At 35.6% G+C, this 26,298-nt stretch overlaps 2 protein-coding genes across 3 annotated transcripts in view; both read right to left on the bottom strand.

Annotated features, from left to right (window-relative positions):
- The window catches only part of kat2b (K(lysine) acetyltransferase 2B), a 58,798-nt gene extending 56,149 nt beyond the window's left edge, over positions 1-2,649 (bottom strand). The window contains exon 1 of the mRNA XM_056479294.1: positions 2,083-2,649. Coding sequence (XP_056335269.1) covers positions 2,083-2,283 — 201 coding nt within the window. The 5' untranslated portion in view covers positions 2,284-2,649. The remainder of the gene's footprint in view (positions 1-2,082) is intronic.
- A 1,968-nt stretch (positions 2,650-4,617) lies between these two features.
- On the bottom strand, positions 4,618-16,377 carry rab5aa (RAB5A, member RAS oncogene family, a). 2 transcript variants are annotated; one of them, XM_056479377.1, is made up of 6 exons: positions 16,208-16,377; positions 11,438-11,669; positions 11,211-11,362; positions 9,594-9,716; positions 9,421-9,514; positions 4,618-6,417 (listed from the first exon to the last, which is right to left on the bottom strand). In XM_056479377.1, the coding sequence occupies exons 2-6, from the start codon at positions 11,601-11,603 to the stop codon at positions 6,302-6,304; spliced, it is 651 nt and encodes a 216-aa protein (XP_056335352.1). In that variant the 5' UTR covers positions 11,604-11,669; positions 16,208-16,377; the 3' UTR covers positions 4,618-6,301. The 2 variants fall into 2 exon arrangements, with proteins under 2 accessions (XP_056335352.1, XP_056335353.1); XM_056479378.1 differs by lacking the exon at positions 16,208-16,377 and adding an exon at positions 15,595-15,755.
- Positions 16,378-26,298: the final 9,921 nt, after the last annotated feature.

Genomic DNA, 26,298 nt, shown 5'->3' with positions numbered 1-26,298 from the left:
TTTGAAAAGTGATGCCCATTACAAAGTGCAACAGTGTCTACTTTTTTTTTTTTTTTTGCATTTATCCCATTCCTGTTTTCCATTAGGTGTTTTACCAAAGTTTTCATTGAAGCATTACAAGCTTTGAACCAAATGGAAACTAGACAAAAAGACAAAGGTGCAAGATTGTGCACATCATGACAAATTCTGAAACAAATTATCTTTAAAAACTATTTATTTCAAGTTTCTTGCACATTATGCAAATCTATACATATATTTAAGCATTGCTTAATAACACTTTCTGATTTTCAGCTTGACACTATGAATAATGAGATGGTTCTGCCCAAATTTCACTATTAAACATGATTGTTTCGAAAATAAGGTAAATTCATGAAGGTCTACATACATGTTGAGTGACAGGCTCACAGAAAACACATCATCACATTACATATTACAATAAGGTTTCACTAGTTACTGTATTTACTAACATTATTAAGTAATAATGATCAATACATGTACAAGATTTACTAATCATTTACTAATACATGATTAACATCCAAATTCGTGCTTGTTTATATTAGTCAATGCACAGTGAGTTAACATGAACTAAATATAAACTTTATTTCCATGAACTAACATTAACAAAGATGAATAAAAACTGTAATAAATTGTTCATTGTTTATGTTAGTTTTACATTGCATTAGTTAGTACATTACTAATACAACCTTACAGTGTTAGCACATCACCGAGATGTTGTGTCAAGAGAGACGGTAAAAAAAAAGTTTTTTGAATTAAAGAATATGAATAGTAAAATACACGAATACATCATAGTGGAGAGCATGAGACTGAGTCCTGTGAGGCTCCAGGGACAGACGAGTCTTCGCTGAGGTCCAGCTTCTCCAGCCTCTGGCGCCTAGACTGCAGCTCTACACAAGACGTTTGACTAGAGGAGAAATGGTCATGCCCAACTGAGACTGGTTCTCTTGAGGTTTTTTAATTCTTCACTTTCGCCCAATTGGTAAAGTTTTTTCCTCGCCGCTGTCGCCACTGGCTTGCATGGTTCGGGATCTGTATTGCTGCGCATCAATGGATTTGCTCTTCAGTGTTTGGACTCTCAGTAGTGATTATTAAACCACACTGAACTGAGCTAAACTGAACTTAAACACTGAAAACTGAACTGACACTGTTTCAATTTATGACCTTCTATTTGAAGCTGCTTTGACACAATCTACATTGTAAAAGTGCTAAACAAAGAAAAGGTGAATTGAACTGAATCATTTAAAACACTGCAAAATAAAATAGTAATGTTTACTTTATGATGGCTTTAAATGAAACCTCAGTTATCTGATAACAAAAGAAAACCAAAACTAACGCTTAAAATGTCAAATCCAATTAATTAATAAATATGCTTGGTTATGTAGCCTAATAGTTAACTTAATACTTTTTACGTTTTATTAAGAATTCAATTGTGGTTGTTATTGAAACATTTCAACGTTAGTAATTTGGTTCTCCGTATGGTTCTAGTACGTGATCTGACAACAAGCAGACAACGCCCCCCAGCAACACACCGCGCCCCCAGTAACAGACCACGCCCCTTCGGCAGCTGTCATCCTGTCAAAACAAAGACGGCGCTTTCGCCTCTTGAGTAATCAACTTCAGATTGAGTGTTGCGTTGGAGCAAAACTCTCGCACTAAAGCACAACGAGTTCAGTGCGACTTTACAAAACACAAACAAAAAAGCAACAACAATCACAGCCGAAAGAAAATATAAATTGTAAACACGACAAGAGCGCCAAGTGTGCACGTCATTTTGCACACTACGTTACGGGTAAACACAGCGGTATTATCTCTGCAGATCACGGAAATGAGCACTTCATGGATACATTTTGGTTTGAGCATTTAATTTGGTTGGCTAGCGTAAAAAAACACGCATTCGCAGTTTAAAAGAATGGAGGACAAAGCAACGGCTTTTTGTGCTGTGCTTGCAGATTCAAGAGTGGGTAAAGTAAGGTAACAGCTACTTTCGGCGGTCAGATAAACAAATAAAAGCGAACCTCTCCTCCGCACCGTAAACGTAAACAATGGTTTTCCGTTAAAACTTACCTTGCACGAGGAATAAACGCCGAGTTTCTCCAGTTTCTTTGGACGCGGGGAGGAGCGGAGCTGCGCCTTCTTGACGGCGATGCGTGCAGAACCGACAGCAGCTCCCGAACACTCGGTTCCACCGACTCCTGGCGCAGCCGGAGCCGAGCCCGCCGCGCCCACCGCCGGGGAGCCCTGAGGGATCCCCGTGCTTTCCGACATCGAGCCTGCTTGCGCGCTCCGGCCCGAATCCTCGAAGTCTGCCCGCTGTATTCGCTCTCTCTACCCCTCAACAGCGGGATCAGACATGGCGTTCATCCCTGCTTTTTTATTTAACATTGTAAATCCGCCTCGTCTCCACTAGGGGAGGCACGGAATGAATATCCCGTTATTATTCGGAGAGGGATACAAATATGCCGAGATTCTGAGAGAACATTCAAGGTCAAATACATTAAAAGCGTTATACAGGATTTGTAGGCACATTATTGCTTCGTAAATTCTCTCATGCCTGAGTAAGCTGCTGATTTAACTAGTCCAGAAGTTGGGCCGACCAGTTTAATAGTCTCGAAAACTTCTCTAAAACCAGCCTGACCAGGCCAGAATGCCATTTTTGACTGGGATAAATTTGTCTGCAGAGATCTTAACCGAAGGCTTTTTGAAGTATGAATAACATTATTGTTATAATATAACAACATAGTCCTAATGTAATGCAGTAAATATAATTTAGACCTGCAAACCTCCCTGAAAGATGTTAAAAAATATAAAAATATGTATTTTTAGCAGACGCATGCTTATTGTTAACCACAATATTTGTCAGTTATTGAAATAAAGGTGAATAATAACATCTAAATATTAACCCACATGAAAAATATAATGCTTTGACATCCAACAATAAAGTTGTACAAAAATGACTAATAAAAACTAATATTGAAGGGAAAATTAAAGTTGTATAAAATATAAATACCCTAAAAAAACTAATGACCTGACTTGAAAAATGTTCATTTCTCCAAATGATTATTTTCAGAGAAAACATAATTTATATTTTATTCTGTAAACAACTGATGACACTAGGCATGGCATGATAACAGTTTTCAAGTTATACCGTGGTTTGGAAAAGTCAATGTTTTAAAAACGCCAACATTTTCTGTAATACCGTTCCTAAAGTATGTGTAAGATTTTTTTAATTTATGTATTTTTTTGTTTTGTTTTTTGGGACAACAGTATCTCCAGCAGAAAAGATATCCAAAAATACAGTATTCAATAAAAAAAAAAATCTGCATTTTTGAAACTAATGAAGACAGCAGAAGTCAGTGAATTATTTGAATTATTTAGCCTGACAGGTTTACTGTTAAAATATTTTGGAAATGTTTCTCAAAATAAAATATATTGTGTCAAAATGGGAAAAAGTTTTTGTTTTTTACCCAGACTTTTGAAAAGAATATATTTTACAGCACAATACCATGAAACCGTGATATTTTAATCCAAGGTTATCCTACTGTCAGAATCTTATACCGGCCCATGCCTAGACGACACTTCTTCTGAATTAAAAAATAAATGTTGTGCTCTGCAGAATTTTACGTTGCTAATATTATTATTATTATTTACATAAAATAGCAAAAAGGTGCCATGTCTTCAGATATGTTTATGTTCCTTTTTGGACAATGCAGTACCAATGTTTTAACAATGTTTTTTTTTTAATCAAGATTTGGTGCTTGATTTCAAAACTCAAAAGGACAATATATTACTTGAAATTTGGAAGATATAGTACCATCCCTAATTACTCCAGTAAATCCAGAGAAGCTGAGAATTTTCAAGTGGTCTGGTAATTGTTTTCATACATGTATGTACAGTTGAAGTCAGAATTATTAGACCCCCTTTTGATTTTTTTTTTTTTTATATTTCCAAAATGATGTTTAACAGAGCAAGGAATTTTTTACAGTATGTCTGATAATATTTTTTCTTCTAGAGTAGGTCTTATTTGTTTTATTTCGGCTAGAATAAAAACAGTTTTTAAATTTTTTCAACACTATTACCATCCTTTAAGCTATATATTTTTTTTCGATTGTCAACAGAACAAACCTCTATTATATAATGATTTGTCTAATTACCCTAACTTACTTAATTAACCTAGTTAAACCTTTATATTGCCCTTTAAGCTGAATACAGGTATCTTGAAAATATGTACTGTCACCATGGCAAAGTTAAATAAATCAGCTATTAGAAGTGAGTTATTAAAACTATTATGTTTATAAATGAGTTGAAAAAAATCTTTCCGTTAAACAGAAATTGGGGGAAAAAAATATACAGGGGGGCTAGTAATTCAGACTTCAACTGCATATGTGTACAACCACAAAACATTCAACTTATTAATGAATAGTGCATAATTAATCCTGAGACTAATACTAATCACCTATCAGCAAAAATAATTACCACAGGCATTCATAAAACAGGCAGGTTTCACTTAGTAAAAAAACACTTTGCAGAATGAAGCTCATCCGTAATCACTCATCATAGCATAAAAATCAGCAATCAGTCCTTTAGAAGCAAACAAATAAATGTTGTGACTCAAGGTACAATTTACTTATTATGTGTCATTATCACAAACAAATGCTATTACACAAGAATCCGCACTGCGATGGGAATCCCATAAGACTAGAAGTTAATTTGGCCCTCTGAACACACAATATTATCAATACCATTTATAAGAAATTTATTTGATACATTAACAGTAATAGTTAGATAACTGCATTTTGTCTCAAAGGGGAAATGCTTAAAAAAAAAAAGAAGACAAAAATTGAACATAGCAGCGAATTGATGTGGTACCAGTATCCTGAAGGGTAGGGGGAATTGAGAGAATGTTAAAAGTGGATGTGCTGTCCGATACTGGGAAGAAACAAAAGCAGAGGAAGAACCATCATAATTTGTGGACACTGTTAGTGACAAAAACATGGACGATGTTTTTGCTTTCTCGTGAAAGTTACAAAATAGACCACTAAAGAAAAGCTTTTTTTTTTGTTTGTTAATAACACTACATACATTTTTATAAGACCACCATTGATTATAATTTAACCATTTTGTGAAAAAGAAACAACCCCCTATATCAAAGCGATTCCTGGTTACTGTACAATTGTTTTTTTGTCGTTTTGTTTTTTTAAATGATTATCTAACTCCCTATCAAGCATTAGTCCTGCAACAGTAAATGGAAAAGACGAATACATTGCAACACCCTATTTACAGTAAATTATTTATATATATTTATATCACTCTGGCTGTACTTGCAAGAGATAATATCAAGACCAAAAAAAAATTAGTGCAAGGCATGAAGTAAGAAACACCTGGGTGAGTTAAAACCAGAAGAGAGTGAGTGTAACTGGTGCATGTTTGTGACGGGGAAACTTTTTACTGAATGAATATCTAGTCCATGTGTAGGGCGAGTGGAAGCGCAGCCGCATGTTCACTTAGTTGCCAATAAGGTTTAAAAAAGTGAAGGATTGCTAACTGGTGAGAGAATAACAAGGAGGCAGGATCTTTTATGTATGTGTGTGTGTGTGTGTGTGTGTGTGTGTTTAATAAGGAGGTGGGATTTTTGTTGGCGGCACAACCTCAGGAAGTGGGCAGTCAGCCACTAAACAGAGCCGCTCGGACATCCAGAATGAGAGAGAGAGGGAAAGAGCAGGGATGGGGTGGAGCAAAAAAGGGGTGGGTTAATTTGTCCTCTCTCACCATGTTTGCCGCTGGAGAAAGTTAAAACTCTGATTGACCTTTTTCAGGCTCTGTAGTAATACATGCATCCATTATTCGGAAAGGTTGATTTCTATAAAACAAAGTCGTCATAAAAAATAAAAAAAAAGATGGAAAGAGATTTGGGAAAGTTCTGAATTATGATAGGGCAGGTGAACCCTTGCAGAGGCCCGACCCCTTTTCGTCCAGGCAGATTTTGTTTGTTTGTTTGTTTGTTTTCTCTTTGTGATGGTATATATTACAGTTTGGAGACAAGGCATGACCTTAAGCATGAATACAGTAAGAGGCCTGGGTCTTTACAGAAAAACAACCAAACAAAAACACCGCAGATACATGGGCGGGGCTGAGCTTTGTTACAGCATAAGAGAGAGTGGTGGAAAATGGGGAGGGAAGCGGAGGCATTTCATTAGTTAGTCAAAACCATAGTTGGAGGGCGGGACCTTGCGTTAGTCGTTGCGGTAACAGAGTTTGGTGAGGGGGAGGGGATTTTTGTTTTGCGTTAGTTGCTGCAGCAGGGGGCTTTAGTGGGTTGGGCTGTCTCTGTGAGGTCCACACCCCTACTCCGCCCGCTGTTGGCTCCGGCAGCTTGGGGCTCACTCTTAGGCAACTTTTTCGCTGTTGAAAGACAAAAAAATAAAACAATTAACCCATAAACAAGATTTCACCAACTCTTCACAAAGTTCCTATTGTAATCAATAATGTGTAGCATTTCAGAAGTGAGGGATGAGACAATAATATAATCAAAAGGAAAATACATATAATCAAGTTTTAGAATTTTTAAAGGGCACCTTTTTTACCCCCTTTTTCAAAATTTAAGATAATTATTTTGTTTTTCCAGAAAGTGTCTGTAAAGTTTCAGCTCAAAATACCCATCAGATTATTTATTATACATTGTGTATATTGGGTGGTTCAGTTCGCTGTGGCGACCTCAGATTAATAAAGGGACTGAGCCAAAAAGAAAATGAATGAATGAATGAATGGTGTATATAGGAAATTTGAGCTGTTAGGTCATTGTAGCCGTTTGTTGTCTGTGCCTTTTATGCAAATGAGCTGGTTATCCCCGCGCACCATTCCCACGTACTTGTGGGAACTTCTGCTGCGTCTCACGCATAAGCAGAACAGTAACAGACAAGAATGAAGCAGATCTTTACTACAGTGAGAACTATCCCAACGGTTATTTGATGTATTTGTTGTGGAGTAATTCAAGCCTTTCTGAAACGATGAGTCACACACAATGTCGTTGTAAAGTTTGTGCACGAAAAAACAAACAAAAAAAAACGTGCTGATTTTCCTCATTTAAAAAAACCAACATAAACCGTCATTCTAAAGCTAATTTGGTCTTCAAAAAACATTTATCATTATCATCAGACTCATTAAGAAACATGTTGCGTACACGTGTATTATCAAATTCATTCAACATAACAAATTTCCATGAAAACAGCTAAAATAATGCAATGTGTATTAATATAGTGCATTTATCGTGTACGGTCATACACCCAAAGTGCATCACACCGCCAGTGTGCAGCGTCCACATGGATGATGTGATGGCAGTCACAGGACAATGGCGGCAGTTCGCTCACCATATACCACACATTGGTGGAGTGGAGAGAGAGTGATAAACGTTTATTTTATTTTAATAAATGTTTATTTTGCTAGCACATATTGTTATTATTAAGGTGAACAATTAAGTTCAAGATATTAGACAAAAAAATGTTAATTAATTTCCAATTAAATCTGACCATTTGCTTCCATGTTTGGCATGGCGGTCCTTCTATGTTGATGGCAGGCTTCAGCCACAATATTCTTAACTATGCCCCTTTTACTATCAGTTTGTTTTGAGGCAATGATGCGCAAAAAGTAAGCCCTGGCACCTATTCAATATTCCGTTTCACTTTGAAGTGCAAATAAAAGTCACAGCAACTTCTAGTTCAACCGGGCTTTAATAAAAATAATGATTAACACATCTAAACAAAGATTAAGACAAATTTTAGATTAAAGAACTAACACGTTTAAACATCACAAGGAAGAATGAGGCACTAATGTTTAAATCCTCTCTTGTCAGGACTGTTCCAAACAAAACATCCCATAATGTCTACAAATTAAAATAGACCACTTTCGACCACATTATTACACTTCAATAGCAATCCAGTAAAAAGTGGACAAGTGCAAAACATTTCAGACCCTGTTCACATCTAGATTTAACCACCTGTGTTCAGAAAATGGAAACACATCTTAAAGGGTTAGTTCACCCAATTTTTTTATTACTCTCACGTGGTTTAAAATCTTTAATAGTTTATTTAATCTGTTGAACACAAAAGAAGATATATTGAAGGGTAGGGGTTGCACCGACTAGTCAACTTTAACGCTTTGCCGTGATGCTTTTTGACTGACGTCGACTATTCGCGCCATGCAGATCATGTGGTTTTTGACCTTAACTACATTCAGCCTTACACATGAATGATTAAATGAAACTGCCCTCGGATTATTGCAATGAATTTTAATGTTATTTTGCTTATGTCAGCGTCAATGATTAAGATGAACTTTGAGTAAACTTTAAATCGTCAAACAGGTGTCAGCCTGTTAGATCGTGCCATGCAAATACCCTCGAGTAGATGATCGCGTTTATGCAACACTGGAAAAGTAATATAATTGGCTGTTGCCCTCTGTGATGCATTGCCGGTGACATGTTGTGTGAATGAACCGTGAAACGTACTGAAACAGTCAAGCGTGCAGCCACAGCAAACATCATACCAGGTGAGAGTGGTGAGGAGACATGCTGTGCCAGGAGACTTCTGATAACCAAGATGAGCAGTAACCATGAAAAAGGCATGACTTGAGCAAATTTTAAGCAGCTTTTTGACCTGCAGATCATAACGGTAAAATCTCTGTCTGAGGAGGTCTCTGACAGAGAGTCTGTGCCTTTGTCTTTCGTGTGTTACGCTGTTATGAAATAACGTGCTATGAATTAGTGTTCGATGTATTGTCATGTGCTCAATGTACAATTTATGCATTATTTTGCACTAAATATATCTGTTAGTTCCATTTTTAGTAGTACATGCCAAGAACAATGCGTTGACTGCATTTATTTTACACTAAAATTAGCCCATGCTAATGTTGCACTACTAACAAAAGAAAAGTGTTGACAATGCATTAGTTTTCCACTAAAATTAGTCATTGGCAATGTTGAATTGTTTTTGCAACGTGTTATGAGCTGTCAAACAGCATGTGTATATGTATTTCCTTCAAATAAATAGCAAATTTTGGCGTGTAGCAAAATATTTGCATCATGTGTTTTATTGATGACGTCACCAGCACCTAGTCAAAGTCGGCTCGACTATATTAACATAAAAGACGACTTCCAAAAATCTAAAGTCATTCAACCCCTATTAAAGTGTTCCTGGCACCACTCTTGCAAGTCCAGGCAACCAGCATTTTTCAAAATATTTACTTTTGTGTTCAAGAGAAAAAAACTAAAATCTTAAAATAGGTTTAGAACAAGCAACGGTGAGTAAATGATAAAACAACGTTCATGTAACTTTTAAATATCTTTTTAAAACCCGGTGTTGACAGTAAAAAAATTAATAGTGATGATTTAGTCTGTATGATATAAAGCCTTACCAATAGCCATGAAGATCTCGTTCACGTTCATGGAAGTTTTTGCTGACGTCTCCATGAACAGCAAACTGTTGTCATCTGCATAAGACTGAGCATCCTGTAGAAAAATAAATAAATCAGCTATGGTGAAGGACACAGCTATGGACACATACAGATGATCATGAAGTTATGCATACCTGGAAGTCCACAGCTCTCTTGTTGGCAAGGTCAGCCTTGTTCCCAGACAGAGCGATGACAATGTTTGGGCTAGCCTGCCTCTGAAGCTCTTTAACCCAGTTCTTTGCTCTTGCAAATGACTCCTTCAAGGTGATAAAAGAAGATGTCACAATTACAGAAGCAAAACGACAAAAAAGAAGTTGGTCATAAATAAGAACTATTTTTAATAGTTTTTATTTTTAATAGAGATTCTGGGCCTTATTCATGACACAAGCAGAACACGTTTTTGTGTGAATACTTCAGAAAGCTAGTCATATGTAAATATATCATGTTTGTATATTCCAAAACAAATGTTTGAACAAAAGAAACGTACATCTGAAAATATTTATAAAACGTTTAATTATAATTATGAGGGACTGCCCTATTAAAAATGTACAAGTTCATTTGGCCTTTATTTATATAGCCGAGTGCAGAACAGAAACAGTGTTCATTTTTTAATAATCAGGCAGATTCCAAGACAGGACAGTTTGTTAAAGCTTCGCAGCATATTTTTTTAATGCTGTTTTTTTGACCATGTTTAACGGCTGCATCTCTTTATCTATATAGTGAGCTACCTGTCTGTGAGTGTGTGCCATTTCACGCTGTCACGTTTATATTTGCACTGGCGGGTAAATGCATCCCTTACAGTTAACTGGCTGGAGGACCCCCCTCCAGTACTGACTGCAGTTGTTCCCATATTGAAAAAATACGTAGCGTGGTTATGTTTTAGGTGTGATTTAAGGTTAGTTGTCTTGCCTTTTTTCGTTGCCACTGTTATGAAACAAATTCGACATATCGGCTCAATCACATTAACAAGCTTAAAGCCATTGGTGTATAGTAACAAATTACAAATACTCAAACTAGTGTAATTTACTAAGTAGTCTTAAAAAATGTGTACTTTTACTTTCCTTTAAGTAAATTTTCATCTATAGACTATTCCAGTCTATGGGATAAGAAAACATCCAACCTAAAATCAACAAATCATATATATATATATATATATATATATATATATATATATATATATATATATATATATATATATATATATATATATATATATATATATATATATATATATATATATATATAAATAAATAAATAAAATAGACAATATATCGCACCTCCAAAATTAACTGCCCTAATTTTTTTAATATCACACGATAAGTCAATATATTGACTATCACGGCAGGCCTACCCAGCTATCCAATCAATGAAGGTGGGGTGTGACAAATACTCCAATCAACCATGTACTTTACTGTACTTGAACAACAAAGGAGAAATTAATATTACAGGATCCTGCATTTTCTTAGTTCAGTAATACTCTTCATAATAAGATATATATAGCAATATATAACTGCCGTAGATTCCAAATTATAGTAACCAAAGCATCTCAGCTGGAAATATGCTTTCCCACCAAAGTGTTCTCAAATGGCACCAGCATGCACGTTTAACTATTAAATCTGATGGTTACAAAGCATTTGTGAATCTAGGTGTGTGCTTTTTAGAATGGTCTGTATCACACAGAATTTACTCCTAATATACTCCTATATTTAGGAACATTTCATGAATGAGGCCCAGTGAACAAATCTACTCACCTCATTGGTGATGTCATAAACTACAATGGCAGCCTGGGCACCTCTGTAGTACATGGGGGCCAGACTGTGGTAGCGCTCCTGTCCAGCTGTGTCCCAGATCTCAAACTTTACCGTTGTGTCATCCAAGCACAGTGTCTGTGTAAGAAAGGCCGCTGGAAGCAATATTCAAAAGTCGGTGAGAACATGTGCAAGCAGATGTATACGAGTTTACTAGCAAAACCCCCTACCTCCTATTGTGCTTTCTTGAAACTCGTGAAACTGCCCTTTGACGAAGCGCAGAACGAGGCTGGACTTCCCCACCGCTGACTCTCCTAGCAAGACCAGTTTAAACTGGCAGATCTTATTGCCCGCGTTGGACCCGTTGGGGCGTGTTGCTCCTCCCCTATTGGCCATGACAGTTGTCAATCACCCCGTCTTCTTGATTGCTCACACACACACCGAGAGCTGTCCCAGTACTGGCTGCACAGTACGACATGTAACCAAAAAAAGAGAAATGAAAAAGAGCACTTTCATGTTGACTACAGACAAAGATCTATTCTTTCTTCTCTTTTTTTCCTCTATACAGAGCTCACTTACAGGGAATCGCTAATCTTGGTTTTAGCAATAGCGACAAGTAACTCAAAAGCTATTTTTGGTTTGGAGACTTTAAAAACACTCAATGACTCAATACTAAATTGATTTACGCATTTCTTTCATGCTTTCTATTTTACAGCTGAAAATATGACACTAAGACAAGTCACAGTGAACTCATTTATGAAGTATTCGAACATACAACACATAGCCAATTATACAGTTTTTAAAGTATGATACAACCAATAACAATTGATATAATATTTATTGCTCTAACACCTCTTCACCTTTGACATTACTTGGTAAGGATATGTAACCATAACCATTTCCTCAAAAACATTTGATAAGATCATGTGACACTAAAGAGTGGTATAATGGCTGCTCATTTAATTGTATAATACAGCTTTAATACCACACAGGATTAATTACTTCTTATTATATTGTCAAATATAAAAGTATATAATTGTAATAAACCAATATTCTTCTTTGTAGAGTATTTCTGATCAAATAATGCAGCCTTAGTGTGCATATGAGGCTTCTTTCAAACACATTTCACAATCTTCATTTGCCCCAAATGTTTGACTGATATTAGTGTGTTATAATGTATGTGTGTGTGTGTAAAACAATTACTGTTAGGATCAGGTTTATGTTTATAGAACATTTGTTTGGTCAGAATAAAACAATATTATAAAACAAGTCTATTGCAAAACCCCACAAAGAAAGCTGCACAATCATGAGTGTGTGTCCGTGTGTGTGTGTGTGTGTTTCAAATGTACTTTAAAATGTGAAAAAGGTCCCATATATTTTAAAGAAGAAACCCAATAAAATACAGTGTAGCAACAGTTTACAAACCAAGAGTATCTTATCAGGCATCTTATTAGACTATGCAAGGGTGACCCTGCACACACGAAACTAATAATAGTCATTTTAAATCTTCATTTTAAGTCTATTCTTCAAAATCCTTTAAAAACAATCATTTAACAATAAGTATGATAACATATTCTTTTATATGTTTAATAAGTGCATGTCAGAATAAGTGTGTTGTTAAATTTTTACACTAATATCTCTTACATTAAATGACATGCTGCAAAATAGGAAGAAAGACTGCTGGAATTACAATATTTTTAGAATCATAATTTGATTATGATGTATTTCGGTCTAAAACATGTTGCAGTGTTTTCAGCTATATTTATGAATAGTTTCAGTTTGCCAACATGAATGACATTCTCAGAATGGGTATTTCATAATCCTCAAAAAATCTCTTTTAAACTTATGACAGAGCTTCTGTCCTGAGAGTGGTAATTCTTGACAAATGCAATCTTTAATATAGTTCTCATCTCCTTGCTATGAGTGCTGCCATAGCAACTGGGGTAGTGTTTAATTTTTGGTTGTGCCTTGCAACTCTTTCAATCAATAAGATAATAAAAAATTGGTTATGTATACAGTAGGGCTGCACGATATTAGAAAAAGCTGATGTTGCGATATTTTATTTTTCTGCAATAAATATTGAGATTTGAAAAGATGGTTTGAATAGCTCTATTTGGTGGTTTTCTGGAGAGTCTAATAGGAACTACGTACAAAAAATGGAATAATCACAATGCAAAAAATGCTTTTCTTCCTTTGCCTTGTCCTGTTTCTAGTCCAGATATCTAACAATTCTTTGATCAAATAAAAATATTGTTCGGTTTTCACCTTCAGAAGAAATTAATAGTTTTTCCCTTAAACCAAGGAAATTTATCTGCCAATGTAGTAAGTAAAATAATCTTGTTTTCGCTTAGAAATGTAGAGATTTAGACTAGAAACAAGAGAAAAATTCTAAGACAGACAACCTTTTTTGTTGTTGCATAAGTTGTATCAATTTTGTATAAACAACTTAATAAACCTCTAATCATTATAATTTTTGGTCACACTTTATTTTGATGGTCCGTTTATTGAATTTAAGTTACATTGCATCTACATGCCAACTATTCTCATTAGATTATAAGTAGACTGTTAGGTTGGGGTTAGTGTTAGTGTAAGTCGACATGTACTTGCAAAGTTTCTTATAGTCAGTTAAATGTCTGTTGAAGGAGCAGTATCAACCTATTGAGCAGAGAGTCTACTAATACTCAAATGGACCATCAAAATAAAGTGTTACCTAATTTTTTGTGCTGAAATGTTTTAAACTCTGTTGAAATGCTCAGTCACAGGCCTTAAAAACACATGCAAACTCTACAAATGACATGTGGCTCCTGGTCAACTGTATTTCAGACTCAACATTGCATATCTTGCGATGTGACTATTGCAGATGCGGACTATGCGATATCGATGCTGAAACGATATATTGTGCAGCCCTTATGCTTAGTTTAATACAATGAACAGGTGGAGTAACACAGAATATGTGCATCACACTGATTGTCAAACAAGATTACCTAAAACGTTTACTTCAATATACATTGAAGGCTATCAACTGACACAATTCTGCACCAGTAAAGATAACACAATTACTCAAAACATATACTGATTGTTCACAGGATCTAACAATAAATGTATTTTTGGCATGTCATTAAATGATATGTGGTTTTGCAACTTTTTTTATGATATTATTTTATATTATAATAATATTATATTATATTATTATTTTGATGTTAGTATGAAAAGGTGAAATGATCAAATATTTATGAACTCACTGTACTATCAAATATTTAGACAACCAAATATATCAAAATATTCTTTAGATTTTTAAGACTTGCAAACATCCTTAACGTTTAAATGTTTTATCCATGATCGTGAGTGAACACATTTCTACAGACAAAAACGGTTTCATTGAACATAATTTACATAGCTGAAATACTTTCTGAAATAAATGTCTGTAGCCATGGTAACCCATTCTCACATAGAATGTCCTGACTAAGCAGTCACAACAAGCAGGCCCTTTTAGCTCAATGAAACAATTCAGCAGTTGGAGAAACATGTCACTTCTCAATTAAGTACACACATACTTCCATTCATTCATTTTCTTTTCGGCTTAGTCCCTTTATTAATCTGCGGTCGCCACAGCGGAATGAACTGCCAACTTATCCAGCACGATTTTACGCAGCGGATGCCTTTCCAGCCGCAACCCAGCACACATATTTGGGATACAAAACCACAGATAAATCCACCAACTGTCAATAAAAAAGGCTTAAAACAGTCTTCAAAACACGTTCACTCTCTAAACTCCGCCATTACTGCTGTTGTGAAATATGAGAGCATAAAAACAGAATGCCCATGTGGCATTGCAGCATCACAAGCTGATCTTTCTATAAGAGACACCGAGATCTGCTTTCACACTGACATCAGATCAACAACAGGATCTCTATCTGCATAACAGGACATAAACCATCTCCTTAAGAGGCTGGCCTTTTGTTTCTGGTTTAAGAGACACAAACCATGCCAAAAATGTTGCATATTCATACTTTAAATAGAATTACATGGTTGCCTTACATTTTTAAGTTGAATTAAATTAACTTGAGCATAATTTTAACTTAAAATACATTAAACTGACTTAAAACATATGTTGCCATGACTGAATGATCATACAGTTTTTACAGCGTAGATTTGCTGTTAATGTTACATATATAGCAGCGGATTTAACAACCACATTTGTTGTTTCACACTTTCCCAGTACAATATAGTTACTTACTTGCATACAAACCTCAAAAGCGAAATAAAAAAGTACAGTTTATGATAGAAGCCATGACACTGCAAAAGTCATATCTTCTCTGAGATTTGAATCAGCTTCTTCTGGAAGGATTGTGGTGTCATTTTAATGACAGACCTAACAAAAACAAACCTGTGATTTCTGTGTTGAAGGTTGACAGTCATTCTGACCATGAATCATCCACTCAAAATAAACCCGTTGTATCACCATCACATCGCTTCCTCAACCAAAAAAAAGCGCAAGTCGGCATTAGTTAGACTTTAAATAGCCAAACTTAAACAATCTCTCTGTTTTTCAATACAGCCCTGAGCTTCAAGCCAAGGAACAAGCTGTCTTGTTCCTCGCAGAGACAGCCCACATCAGGTCAGATGCCAAGTCTGTTGAACTTCAGTAATCGGCCATAAATTTAGGAGAATTAGTTAATAACGACAATATAATACACCGATAAGCAACTTTCACTCCAGCATTCCCACCCTGTTTGGAGCCAAACTGCATTCCGACATAAGCCTCAGCTAAGCAAACAACGCAGGATGAAAATATATTTAAGCTTTCAAGAAAGAATACTTCGTATAAAGCATATACTTGGCTGAAAAGATCAGATCTGATGACTTATGAAGTCAGACTAAGGACAAGGGGCCTGTAACATTTTTGTCGAGATCTAGCAAGCTAAAGTGGCTAGCTAGCTTGAGGGATACGCCAAAGCAGAAAACGGCGCATTGAGCGGAGGTATTCGGTGTCTTTTTACCTGAATGACAGCCGACAGGTTGCTTGAACTGATTTCCGACGACGGGGTAATTAATTTTTTGAAAGGTTTTCCTTATTATTGGGGTCGGTTAGTGGGAATTTTACCAACCCCGATCAAGTCTCCTCCTTTCTTTTCTCTCGCAACTTCCCCTTTAGAACCAAAACACAAACAAGCGTTTCCGCCCCTCATGCATGCCACGTCAGATGACACTTCCGCCCTGAAATGACGTGCTTCCTCCGGGATGTTGAATCAGTATGGTCTAAAACCATTTTTTACAGTCTAGGTTTAAAACAAGCAATATAACGGTCTGATTTGTTAATATAATATATCTACTCTCTAAAAAAATAAATAAATATATATATATATATATATATATATATATATATATATATATATATATATATATATATATATATATATAATGTAATTTTCATAGGCCTATATAAAGGGACTCGAATTGACTTTCAGTTATTCAAATGCGTATTTTAAGTTATGAAAGCACAAAGTAATTTAAATTTTTAAAAAAGTAATTTAAACTTAATGTAAGTTTATAAACACAGTAACAGAATTTTTTGTTTAAGATAAATTCATTGGCTTTTTGTTTGATCTTAAAATAAAACTGAAACAAACAAGAATTCATTCATTTATTCATTCATTCATTTTATTTTCGGCTTAGTCCCTTTATTAATCTGTGGTCGCCACAGCGGAATGAAACGCCAATTTATCCACTTAGCATTTGTTTTACGCAGCGGATGCCCTTCCAGCCACAACCCATCACTGGGAAACAACACACTCATTCACATTCATACACTTTGGACAATTTAGCCTTCCTAATAGGGTATATGCCGAAGCATGCTAATAGGACTTTTAATTTGCCAGTAACCTGGGTTAATCGTTTCCGGTGAATTGTATGCCAACGCAAAATCGGCGCGTTTAAGGTCTGTTTTCTTTAAAAATCTCCACTGGCTAAGTGATATCCGATATAAAGTGGGTCTCAGATTGTACAAGAAGCACTGCATTAAATTACATTTTCCCCCACCATGTCTTTATAATATGAGCATTTAAATTTCCCCAGTATATTCAATGGAGCTTCTGCTCTAGCCTGCCGATTCTGACTGGTGCGTGCGAGCAAACGGCTTTTTGTCTTGTTTTACGCTTGAGCAACTGAATAAATGCCAAAGTCTGTTTAACTGATTGTATTTGAATTACATTACGACATCGATGCTGCAAAAGGAACCCTATAAAATAAAATAAAAAACTCACAATAACAGGTCACCGGATGTTTATCAGTATGGGAAACACACTAGCTCGGCATATACCCTATTCACCTGTACCATATGTCTTTGGACTTGTGGGGGAAATCGAAGCACCCGGAGGACACCCACGCGAACGCGGGGAGAACATGCAAACTCCACACAGAAATGCCAATTGACCCAGCCGAGGCTCGAACCAGCGACCTTCTTGCTGTGAGGCGACAGCACTACCTACTGCGCCACCGCGTCACCCCACAAACAAGTATATTACAAAAAACAACAACAACAAAAACAGATATCTGCAATCAAACAAAACATAAAAAATATTTAAAATAACCTGTAGGTTACGCTAAAATGCAATACATCTTTTCGTACATTACAGTTTACAGTAGGGCTGAACGATATTGGACAAATCTGACATTGTGACATTTTGTTTTGCTACTATATATTGCAACATTAGCCTCTTTCACACATACAGACCTTTCAGGAGGGATCATGTGAACAGGCCCTTTTTGAAAATACCTGTAAATTCGTTCCGCCAATTTTACAGAAAGAGAAGTTGTAAGATTACCGGTAATTTGCTAGAATGCTGCTCTGTGTGAATGCAGAATTGTCGGAACAAAATTGTAGGAAAGAGTGCGTTCACAATTAGAACACGCTGACGTGAGATGTCTACTCCAACCAATCAGAGCATTCAGACGTATTCACGTCTGCGCTGTTTACGAAAATAAAAGCATTTAAATATTTTTCCAGACACATTTAGCTGCTAGACATAGTCAGATAACGTTTCTATGTTCCTTCTTAATGCCAACTGTGTAAAAAATTATCAATAAAATGCTTATAATAAACCGCTGTTTGTTTACCTTCAAGCTCTGCTTCAGTTACTTGATGAGTGTGCACGTGAAGCAGTCGGTGAGCGCCAGCACAAACACATATTATGTACCATCAACAAAAGCCCAACATCTTCTATGTTTACAAATACAAGCGCAGCCTTTTAGAGGTCATTTTTGGTTAATGTTGTCAGAATTTATCGGCATTTTGGAATGAATGTGTGAATGGTCTTTTCAGGAACAATACGAAACATTCTTGTCTGTGTGAACAGTGCTTTTTAAATTTACCGGTAAAGTCATTCCGGTAATTTTCCGGATATTTACAGGTATCACTGAGTAAAAAGGGGCTTTAATTTCTTCTGTGGTTGTCAATAGCCTCTTTCACACACAGAGAAGTTGTAAGATTACCGGTAATTTGCCGGAATGCTGTGCTGTGTGAACGCAGAAGGAACATTGTTGGAAAGAGGGCGTTCATGCTTTGAATGCCGTGACATATGTGCACTTGAAGCAACCGGTGAGCGCCAGCACACACACATATTATGTACATCTCGACATGTGAAAGTGTTCCTCCATGTTTTCAAAGTTGTTTACAATGCTTCTCCATCCAAAGTATTTCTATTGTTGTCAAATGTGCAAACATTTAGCTGCGGTTCGGGCTTCTGCCTTTGGATGTCTTTGGGACAAAGCAGCTGCATGAATGCTAAATCTTTATATAAAAGTGAAACCATCAACAAAAGTCTGACCCCTTATATGTTTACAAATACAAGCGCAGCCGTTTAGAGCTCATTTCTGGTTGTGTAATGGATGTGTAAACGATCTTTTCCTGGAAAAAATCCAGAACGTCCTTACTGTGTGTGAACAGCGCTTTTTTGAATTTACTGGTAAAGTCGTTACGGTAATTTTCAGGATATTTACCTGTATCACTGTGTGAAAGGGGCTATTAAATACAATTTCACCAGATGACTTAAATAGGTCCATTCGGAAAGATCTCATTAATTTAGATTAGGGTAATGAAGTATTTTTCTTACATTTGCAGTGAATAAATTAAGCAAATAAAACAATGGTCTCAACTCCATTCCTGGAGGGCCGCAGCTCTGTATTGTTTTAGCTCCAATCACCTCCAACTCACACTTGTTTAATAGTCTCTAGTAGTGTTGAACACTTTGATTAGTTGCATCAGCTGTGATTGATTAGGGTTGAAGCAAAACTGTACAGAGCTCAGAGCTGCAGACTTCCAGGAATTGAGTTTGAGACCTATGATATGTCAAATAAACAGTGCGTTATGGTTATCTGGCCTAACAGTATTCAAATATAAAAATTGAACATTCATTCATTTTTTTTTCACCCTAGTCCCTTTATTATTCAGGGGTCACCACAGTGGAATGAACCACCAACCTATGTTTTACACAGCGGATGCCCTTCCAGCTGCAACCCATCTCTGGGAAACACCCATAAACTCTCATTCACAAATAATCAAACATAAAATAACTTGGTCATTATTGTATAAATAATTGTATATTGTAAACAATCTAATCCTGTGACTATTGTGAATACACACATTGCGATATCGATGCTCAAACGATATATTGTTTAGCCCTAGTTCACAGCTCTCCATTTCGCATTCTGATTCTTGACCAAGGTCACTAATTAATTAATCAATCAGTTATTTGTTCATTAAATAATTGTTCTGCTGGAATACAACTGTATAATATAACAGAAAAGGTTTGACATTTCAAATATCCAATGCTGTCTGTTCCACTTGACTACAATGGCGTAGAAAGGGGGTCCATATTTAATAATAATCTTGTAATTTCCATTTAACCAAAGCTAGGCTGGTCATTTCTTTAATCCATTGATCCTTTCAATTCTCTTTCCATTGTAAACTAAAAACAAACGTAGCCTGGAGCAAACTAAAATAGTTTGTGCTTACTTCACCACCAAGTTTATGCGATATAAACAAACATAATTTTGTAACTAGAGGCGCATTTACAGTTATAATTTAGGAATCTGTTCAAAACCTTTGAATCTCCTTACTCTCCAAAATACAATGATAAAGGGAACCCACATTTTTGCATTTCATACAACTGCCAGGAATATTTGGATTGAATTAATGCAGTTTAACCATGATAATGTAGATTTGTTGGAGCCATTTGTGCAGCAGTAATTTGCATCTAGGATTAACACTGTGATTTTGAGCAAAACTGGATTGTATATACTCTCTTTTTACCAATGGTTTTCAGACTTTATTTCACAAGAAATGTTTTAGTTCTACCCTTTGAATTGCCAATCTATCTGTCTGTCTGCCTCTGTCTGTCTATCCCTTTGTTCGTTTGTCTGTCTCTCTATCTGTCTCCGTCTGTCTATCCCACCGTTTTTTCGTCTGTCTGTCTGCTTGTCTGTCTGCCTGTCTTTTCCACCTGTCTTTCTGTTTGTCTGTCTATCTGTCTGTCTGTCTGTCTGTCTGTCTGTCTGTCTGTCTGTCTGTCTATCTATCTGTATGTCTGTGTCTGTCTGTCTGCCTTCACCTGTCCATCCCTCAGTTCGTTCGTTGCCCTATCTGCCTCTGTATATCTGTCCATCTATTTATCGATCTATCTGTATGTCTATGTTTGTCTGAGTGTCTGTCTGTATGTATGTCTGTTTGTCTGTCTGTCTTTCTATCTCTATGTCTGTCTACCTCTCTGTCTGTCTTTCTATCTGCATGTATATCTATCTATCTATCTATCTATCTATCTATCTATCTATCTATCTATCTATCTATCTATCTATCTATCTATCTATCTATCTATCTATCTATCTATCTATCTATCTATCTATCTATCTATCTATCTGTCTGTCTGTCTGTCTGTCTGTCTGTCTGTCTGTGTGTATGCATGTATGTATGCATGTATGTATGTCTAACTCTGTCTATCTATATGTCTGTCCGTCCGTCTGTCTATTTATCTATCTGTCTGTCTGTAATATTACAAAGCAACATTCATTCAGACATGTAGTTGTAATGCCTATCAACAGAGGGCGCAAGGATGCTGTCTTTAGGAAAATATTCTGCATAAATACCAGCATTTAATGCTGATTCTGGAGAGGAACAGTGACATGAACTGGCATTTCAAATATTATGTAGAACATTTTGACATTTTTACCCACAAAATGTGATTTATTTGATTTTCTCCCCTCAAAAAATCTCTAATTACAAATCCAGTCATAATAAAATATTTTTAGATAAACACCAAACAGATAATGCAAAGCCTCTAAAATTGATATGAGAAGATTTATCTAATTTGAGATAAAGGTGTTACATTTTGAGCATGTGGATAGAAAATATGAGCTTAAAATATTAGACTTAAATATGAGCTGGGTCTAAAGATCGCTGATATTTTGCTGTAATTGCTGGAATGAATGCTTTGGTGGAGACAGACAGTTAGTGTTCATTAAAGCAGACAGGAAATTGCTCACAGAGTAAACTTAAATTGCCCTTTAAAATGAAATGATGCACACGCGCACACACACGCGCGCAACCCCCTGACACTGTACTGTATGTACCATAAATATTAGCCTGGAATGGTTTGGGACAAAATGAAGATGAATTGGACTACAGTGAAATTGGTTCCATGTGTCAAGCAGGGAACAGTTCCCTATGGATCAAGGCCCGAAGTGTCTTATAAAGTAGCTGGTGAATGATCTAAACGGGTTCCGTGGATGTAATTGAGGCAGTTCTTCAGATGATTAATCAGTCGGTACTAAAAATGCTGAATTTGCTGTTATCACTTCTGAAATGACATGCTCAACCCAAACCGAGCTGATTTAGACCTTGCTTTATGTAGATGAGTGCTAGTTCACCCAACAATGAAAAATTGTCACCATTTACTCACCCTTCACTTGTTCAAAACATATTTGAGTTTCTCTCTTCTGTTGATCAATATAAACCATTAAGCAATTAAAATTTTTGGATGAGCTTATTTGTCAAATGATGGAAATATATGCAAATTGCATCTATGAGAGTCACATTCATATTTTAAAATTTTACATATATAAAATGTCCATATATATATATATATATATATATATATATATATATATATATATATATATATATATATATATATATATATATATATATATATATATATATATATATATATATACATACATACAGTTGAAGTCTGAATTATTAGCCCCCCTGATTTATTAGCCCCAGTCAATTTATTTACCCAATTTCTGTCAATTTCTGTTTTTTTTTCAACACATTTCTAAACATAGTTTAACAATAGTTTAACTAACTAATATCTAATAACTAATTTATTTATTACCTGTTATTTATTTACTAGATATTTTTCAAGACACTTCTTTACAGCTTAAAGTGGCATTTGAAGGTTTAACCAAGTTAATTAGGTTAACTAGGCAGGTTAAGGTAATTAGGCAAGTTATTGTATAATGATGGTTTGTTCTGTACACTATCGAAAAAAATATATAGCTTAAAGGGGCTAATAATTTTGACCTTAAAATGGTTCTTAAAAAATTAAAAACTGCTTTTATTCTAGCCAAAAAAATAAGGAAAAAAAAAATAGTATCAGACATACTGTGAAAATTTCCTTGGTCTTTTAAACATCATTTAGAAAATATTTAAAAAAGAAAAAAACTCAAAGGGGGCTAATACGTCTGACTTCATCTGTATATATTCATTTATTTACATAATTTTTATCAGCTATTGGAATTAAAAAAAGTATTTATGTAAATATATGTTCAAACATATTATATAGGCTAAATATATAAATAAAATGTGATATATGCAACATATATTTGGAGGAAAAATGGCCCCTTACTTATATATTTTTCAACCATTGGAGTTACAAATATGTAGCCTACACACACTCACCGGCCACTTTATAAGGTACACCTTACTAGTAATGGGTTGGACCCCCTTTTGCCTTTAGAACTGACTTAATCTTTCGTGGCATAGATTCATTCATTGACACGATGCTCAATTGATATCAATGGGCCCAAAGTGTAACAAGAAAATATCCCCCACACCATTACAGGGCAGGATGGATCCATGCTTTCTTGCTGTTGACGCCAAATTCTGACCCTACCATCCAAATGTCGCAGCAGAAATTGAGACTCAGACCAGGCAACATTTTCAATCTTCTATTGTCCAATTTGCTGAACCTGTGCAAATTATAGCCTCAGTTTCCTGTTTTTAGCTTACAGGAGTTGCACCCAGTGTGATCTTCTGCTGCTGTAGCCCATCTGGCTCATGGTTCAACGTGTTTTGTGTTCAGAAAGGTTCTTCTGCATACCTCGGTTGAAACGAATGGTTATTTGAGTTACTGTTGCCTTTCTATCTGCTCAAACCAGTCTGGCCATTCTCCTCTGACATCAATAAGGCATTTGCGTCCACAGAACTGCCGCTCACTGGATATTTTCTGTTTTTCAAACCATTCTCTGTAAACCCTAGAGATGGTTGTGCGTGAAAATTCTATTAGATCAGCAGTTTCTGAAATACTCAGACCAACCCGTCTGGCACCAACAACCATGCATATCGTCTTGACCATGTCTACACGCCTAAATGCATTAAGTTGCTGCCATGGGATTGGCTGATTAGAAATTTGACTTAAAGAGCATTTGCACAGGTGTACCAAATAAAGTGGCCGGTGAGTGTATGTAATTCCGATATTTAAAAATATGTAAGCAGCCATTTTTGCAATATTTCTAAATATCATCATATATTTCATATATGTAATTTAGATTTTTTATTATATAGATTTCTGTTTGGCATCCCTTTAATGCTGTCTCATAATCAGTATTTGAATTTATTCGAGTATTTGTAATATTCTGGTTATATATTCTTTATACAAATTGATTTGAAATGCATACGAATGTGATGATGACTGAGCAAGTCACAATATAAGTGGTATACAGATGCTACAATGCATGAATGGTTTTGCTGATTTTGCAGTAGTTCGTCAAACACTTGGAATCTATTTCTTTTCTGTTACGTTTGCTTTCCTGGAAGAAAAAGGTCAGTGTTCATATCTCACCAACTGCCTTTGTGACCCACTGTGACACGATTACAAGAGCCTGCTTTTGTAATTGCGGCCTCTGTGGAATCCAAAGTAAGCTGCAATAATTGGCCTCGAAAGAATATAGACCTCCTTTGAATAGACCGCAATGCAATATTCACTGTGAGCTTATAGCAATGCCTGGAGGCACTTCATCAACGAGACTGAAAGAATCTTCACATTTTGCCCAAGGGCACAGACAAATCAGATTAAAATGCATATTGATCAGACTGCAGTTATATCAAATATATATTATATACCCAAGTTATCATTTTTTAGTGCCATCAATGAATGAAAAAAATGTATTACAATTGTTTTTACATTCAATAAACGGAAAAACTTTAAGGTTTTTGATCATTATTACATTTTGTATTCATGTGTATTGTCACAGAAGGAGATGGAAACCAGAGATGGTAGTTTATTTAAAGATGGCAGGGTGAAAAAAGAAACTCCATGGAAATGCGTTGCAGGATGGATATAGATGAACAGGTGAAGGAGGGACCAGCAGAGTGTTGGAAGCCCAGATAGATGGGATCGGCGATAACTAAAGGAGGAACCAGGAGAAACCACACTAGGAAGGAGAGACCCAGACACTAGAGATCATAAGGAAATGAGAGAGGCAAGTAAACTTGGAATCGATTTTAGACACTGTCACTGACCATGATGCAAGTGTAGTCCTTCTATAACCATCAAGGCTGGTGTCCTGACATTTTATCCTACCCATCAGATTATGCTACCAACAGTTTATTTGAGTGGTTCTGAGGTTGGTTTTAGGTAGGTTATGGTGATGTTACAGCTTCATATCACATTAAAATTTACACTGGTAGCTGGGTAGCATATTGCATCATCAAAGTGTGCTACCTACTTTTTGAATGGCAGGTGGGACAAATTGACAGAACACCGGACACTGAGGGCTGGAAAGGGTTTTTATGGTGCTGGCGTGATGAAAGTCAATGATGTGCAGGTGCGTGGCTGATTAGTAATCAGGTGACTGTGATCGTGATGATTAGGGTGACTGAGCATACATGGGGAGGACCTGGCCTGGTGTGACATGTATACAGTAATGCTTTCTCAGATGCATATATATAACCAGTGTCGTCTATAATTGGTTACAAAGTATAGTTACTGTAATTAAATTACTTTTCCTTTAAAAAGTAAAGTAGGGATTGCTATTTATTTTAGGTAATTTAATTACAGTGCCTTAAAACATACTTGCCTTAAATTAGTAAATTCAATATAAATCAGAGGTTTAAATTCAGAGAAGCAGAGTAATTGTATTATTTTGCTTTACAAATATTTTAGAATATTTTTTTTTTAACTAAAGGAGGTTGCATTTATCAAGATGAGATGACAGAGAAGTTTGTTTATGAAATTAGTGCTGGTATAAATCAAGAGAAGCATAGTATTTTTTTTTTTTCAGATATTTTACATAAAAAAAATATTTTTTTTAACCAATGAAGGTTATTTTTGACAATTGCACATACTTAAAAATCTAAGAATTGAGTAAAAAATGACAGTAAATGACAGTATATGGTGTGTATGAAAATATGATGCCATTGCTATATTTTGATTTTTGTATTTTTAAATGCAACTGAAAGGCCCTGTTTAACCTAAATAAATAAAAAATCAAGAGTTTATATAATTTAATCTCTATTGCCCATATGTTGAAGTTTACAGGAATTTTTAATAAGTATATAATTATTGAATTACTTATTGAGTAATTAAAACACCCTTCAGATATGTTAACTTAAAAACAGATTTAAATTCTTTCATTTTTAATGATGTAATTAATATCTTTTTTTAATACGTTCCCAACACTGAATGCAACAGAGTATATTTCGTAGTTTGGCTTTGTTTGTTTGGTCCAGACCAAAAAAAACAACAACAACAACTAATTAATAAAAAATAAATAAAATAAATAAACAGCAGGGCAACGCAGTAGCGCAGTAGGT

This window comes from Danio aesculapii, chromosome 19 (genome assembly GCF_903798145.1).
Source record: "Danio aesculapii chromosome 19, fDanAes4.1, whole genome shotgun sequence".
Classification (NCBI taxonomy): Eukaryota; Metazoa; Chordata; class Actinopteri; order Cypriniformes; family Danionidae; genus Danio; species Danio aesculapii.
This window is presented reverse-complemented; position numbering and strand designations above follow the sequence as displayed.

What these genes read in the sequence shown, in the direction of transcription:
- rab5aa (XM_056479377.1), bottom strand. Translation starts at nt 11,603, where the DNA reads ATGGCCAATAGGGGAGGAGCAACACGCCCCAACGGGTCCAACGCGGGC. An exon ending in AGAGAGCTGTGGACTTCCAG is followed by an intron (nt 9,515 to 9,593) that starts GTATGCATAACT and finishes ATTTTTCTACAG; the next exon opens with GATGCTCAGTCTTATGCAGA. An exon ending in CGAGATCTTCATGGCTATTG is followed by an intron (nt 6,418 to 9,420) that starts GTAAGGCTTTAT and finishes GTCTTTCAACAG; the next exon opens with CGAAAAAGTTGCCTAAGAGT.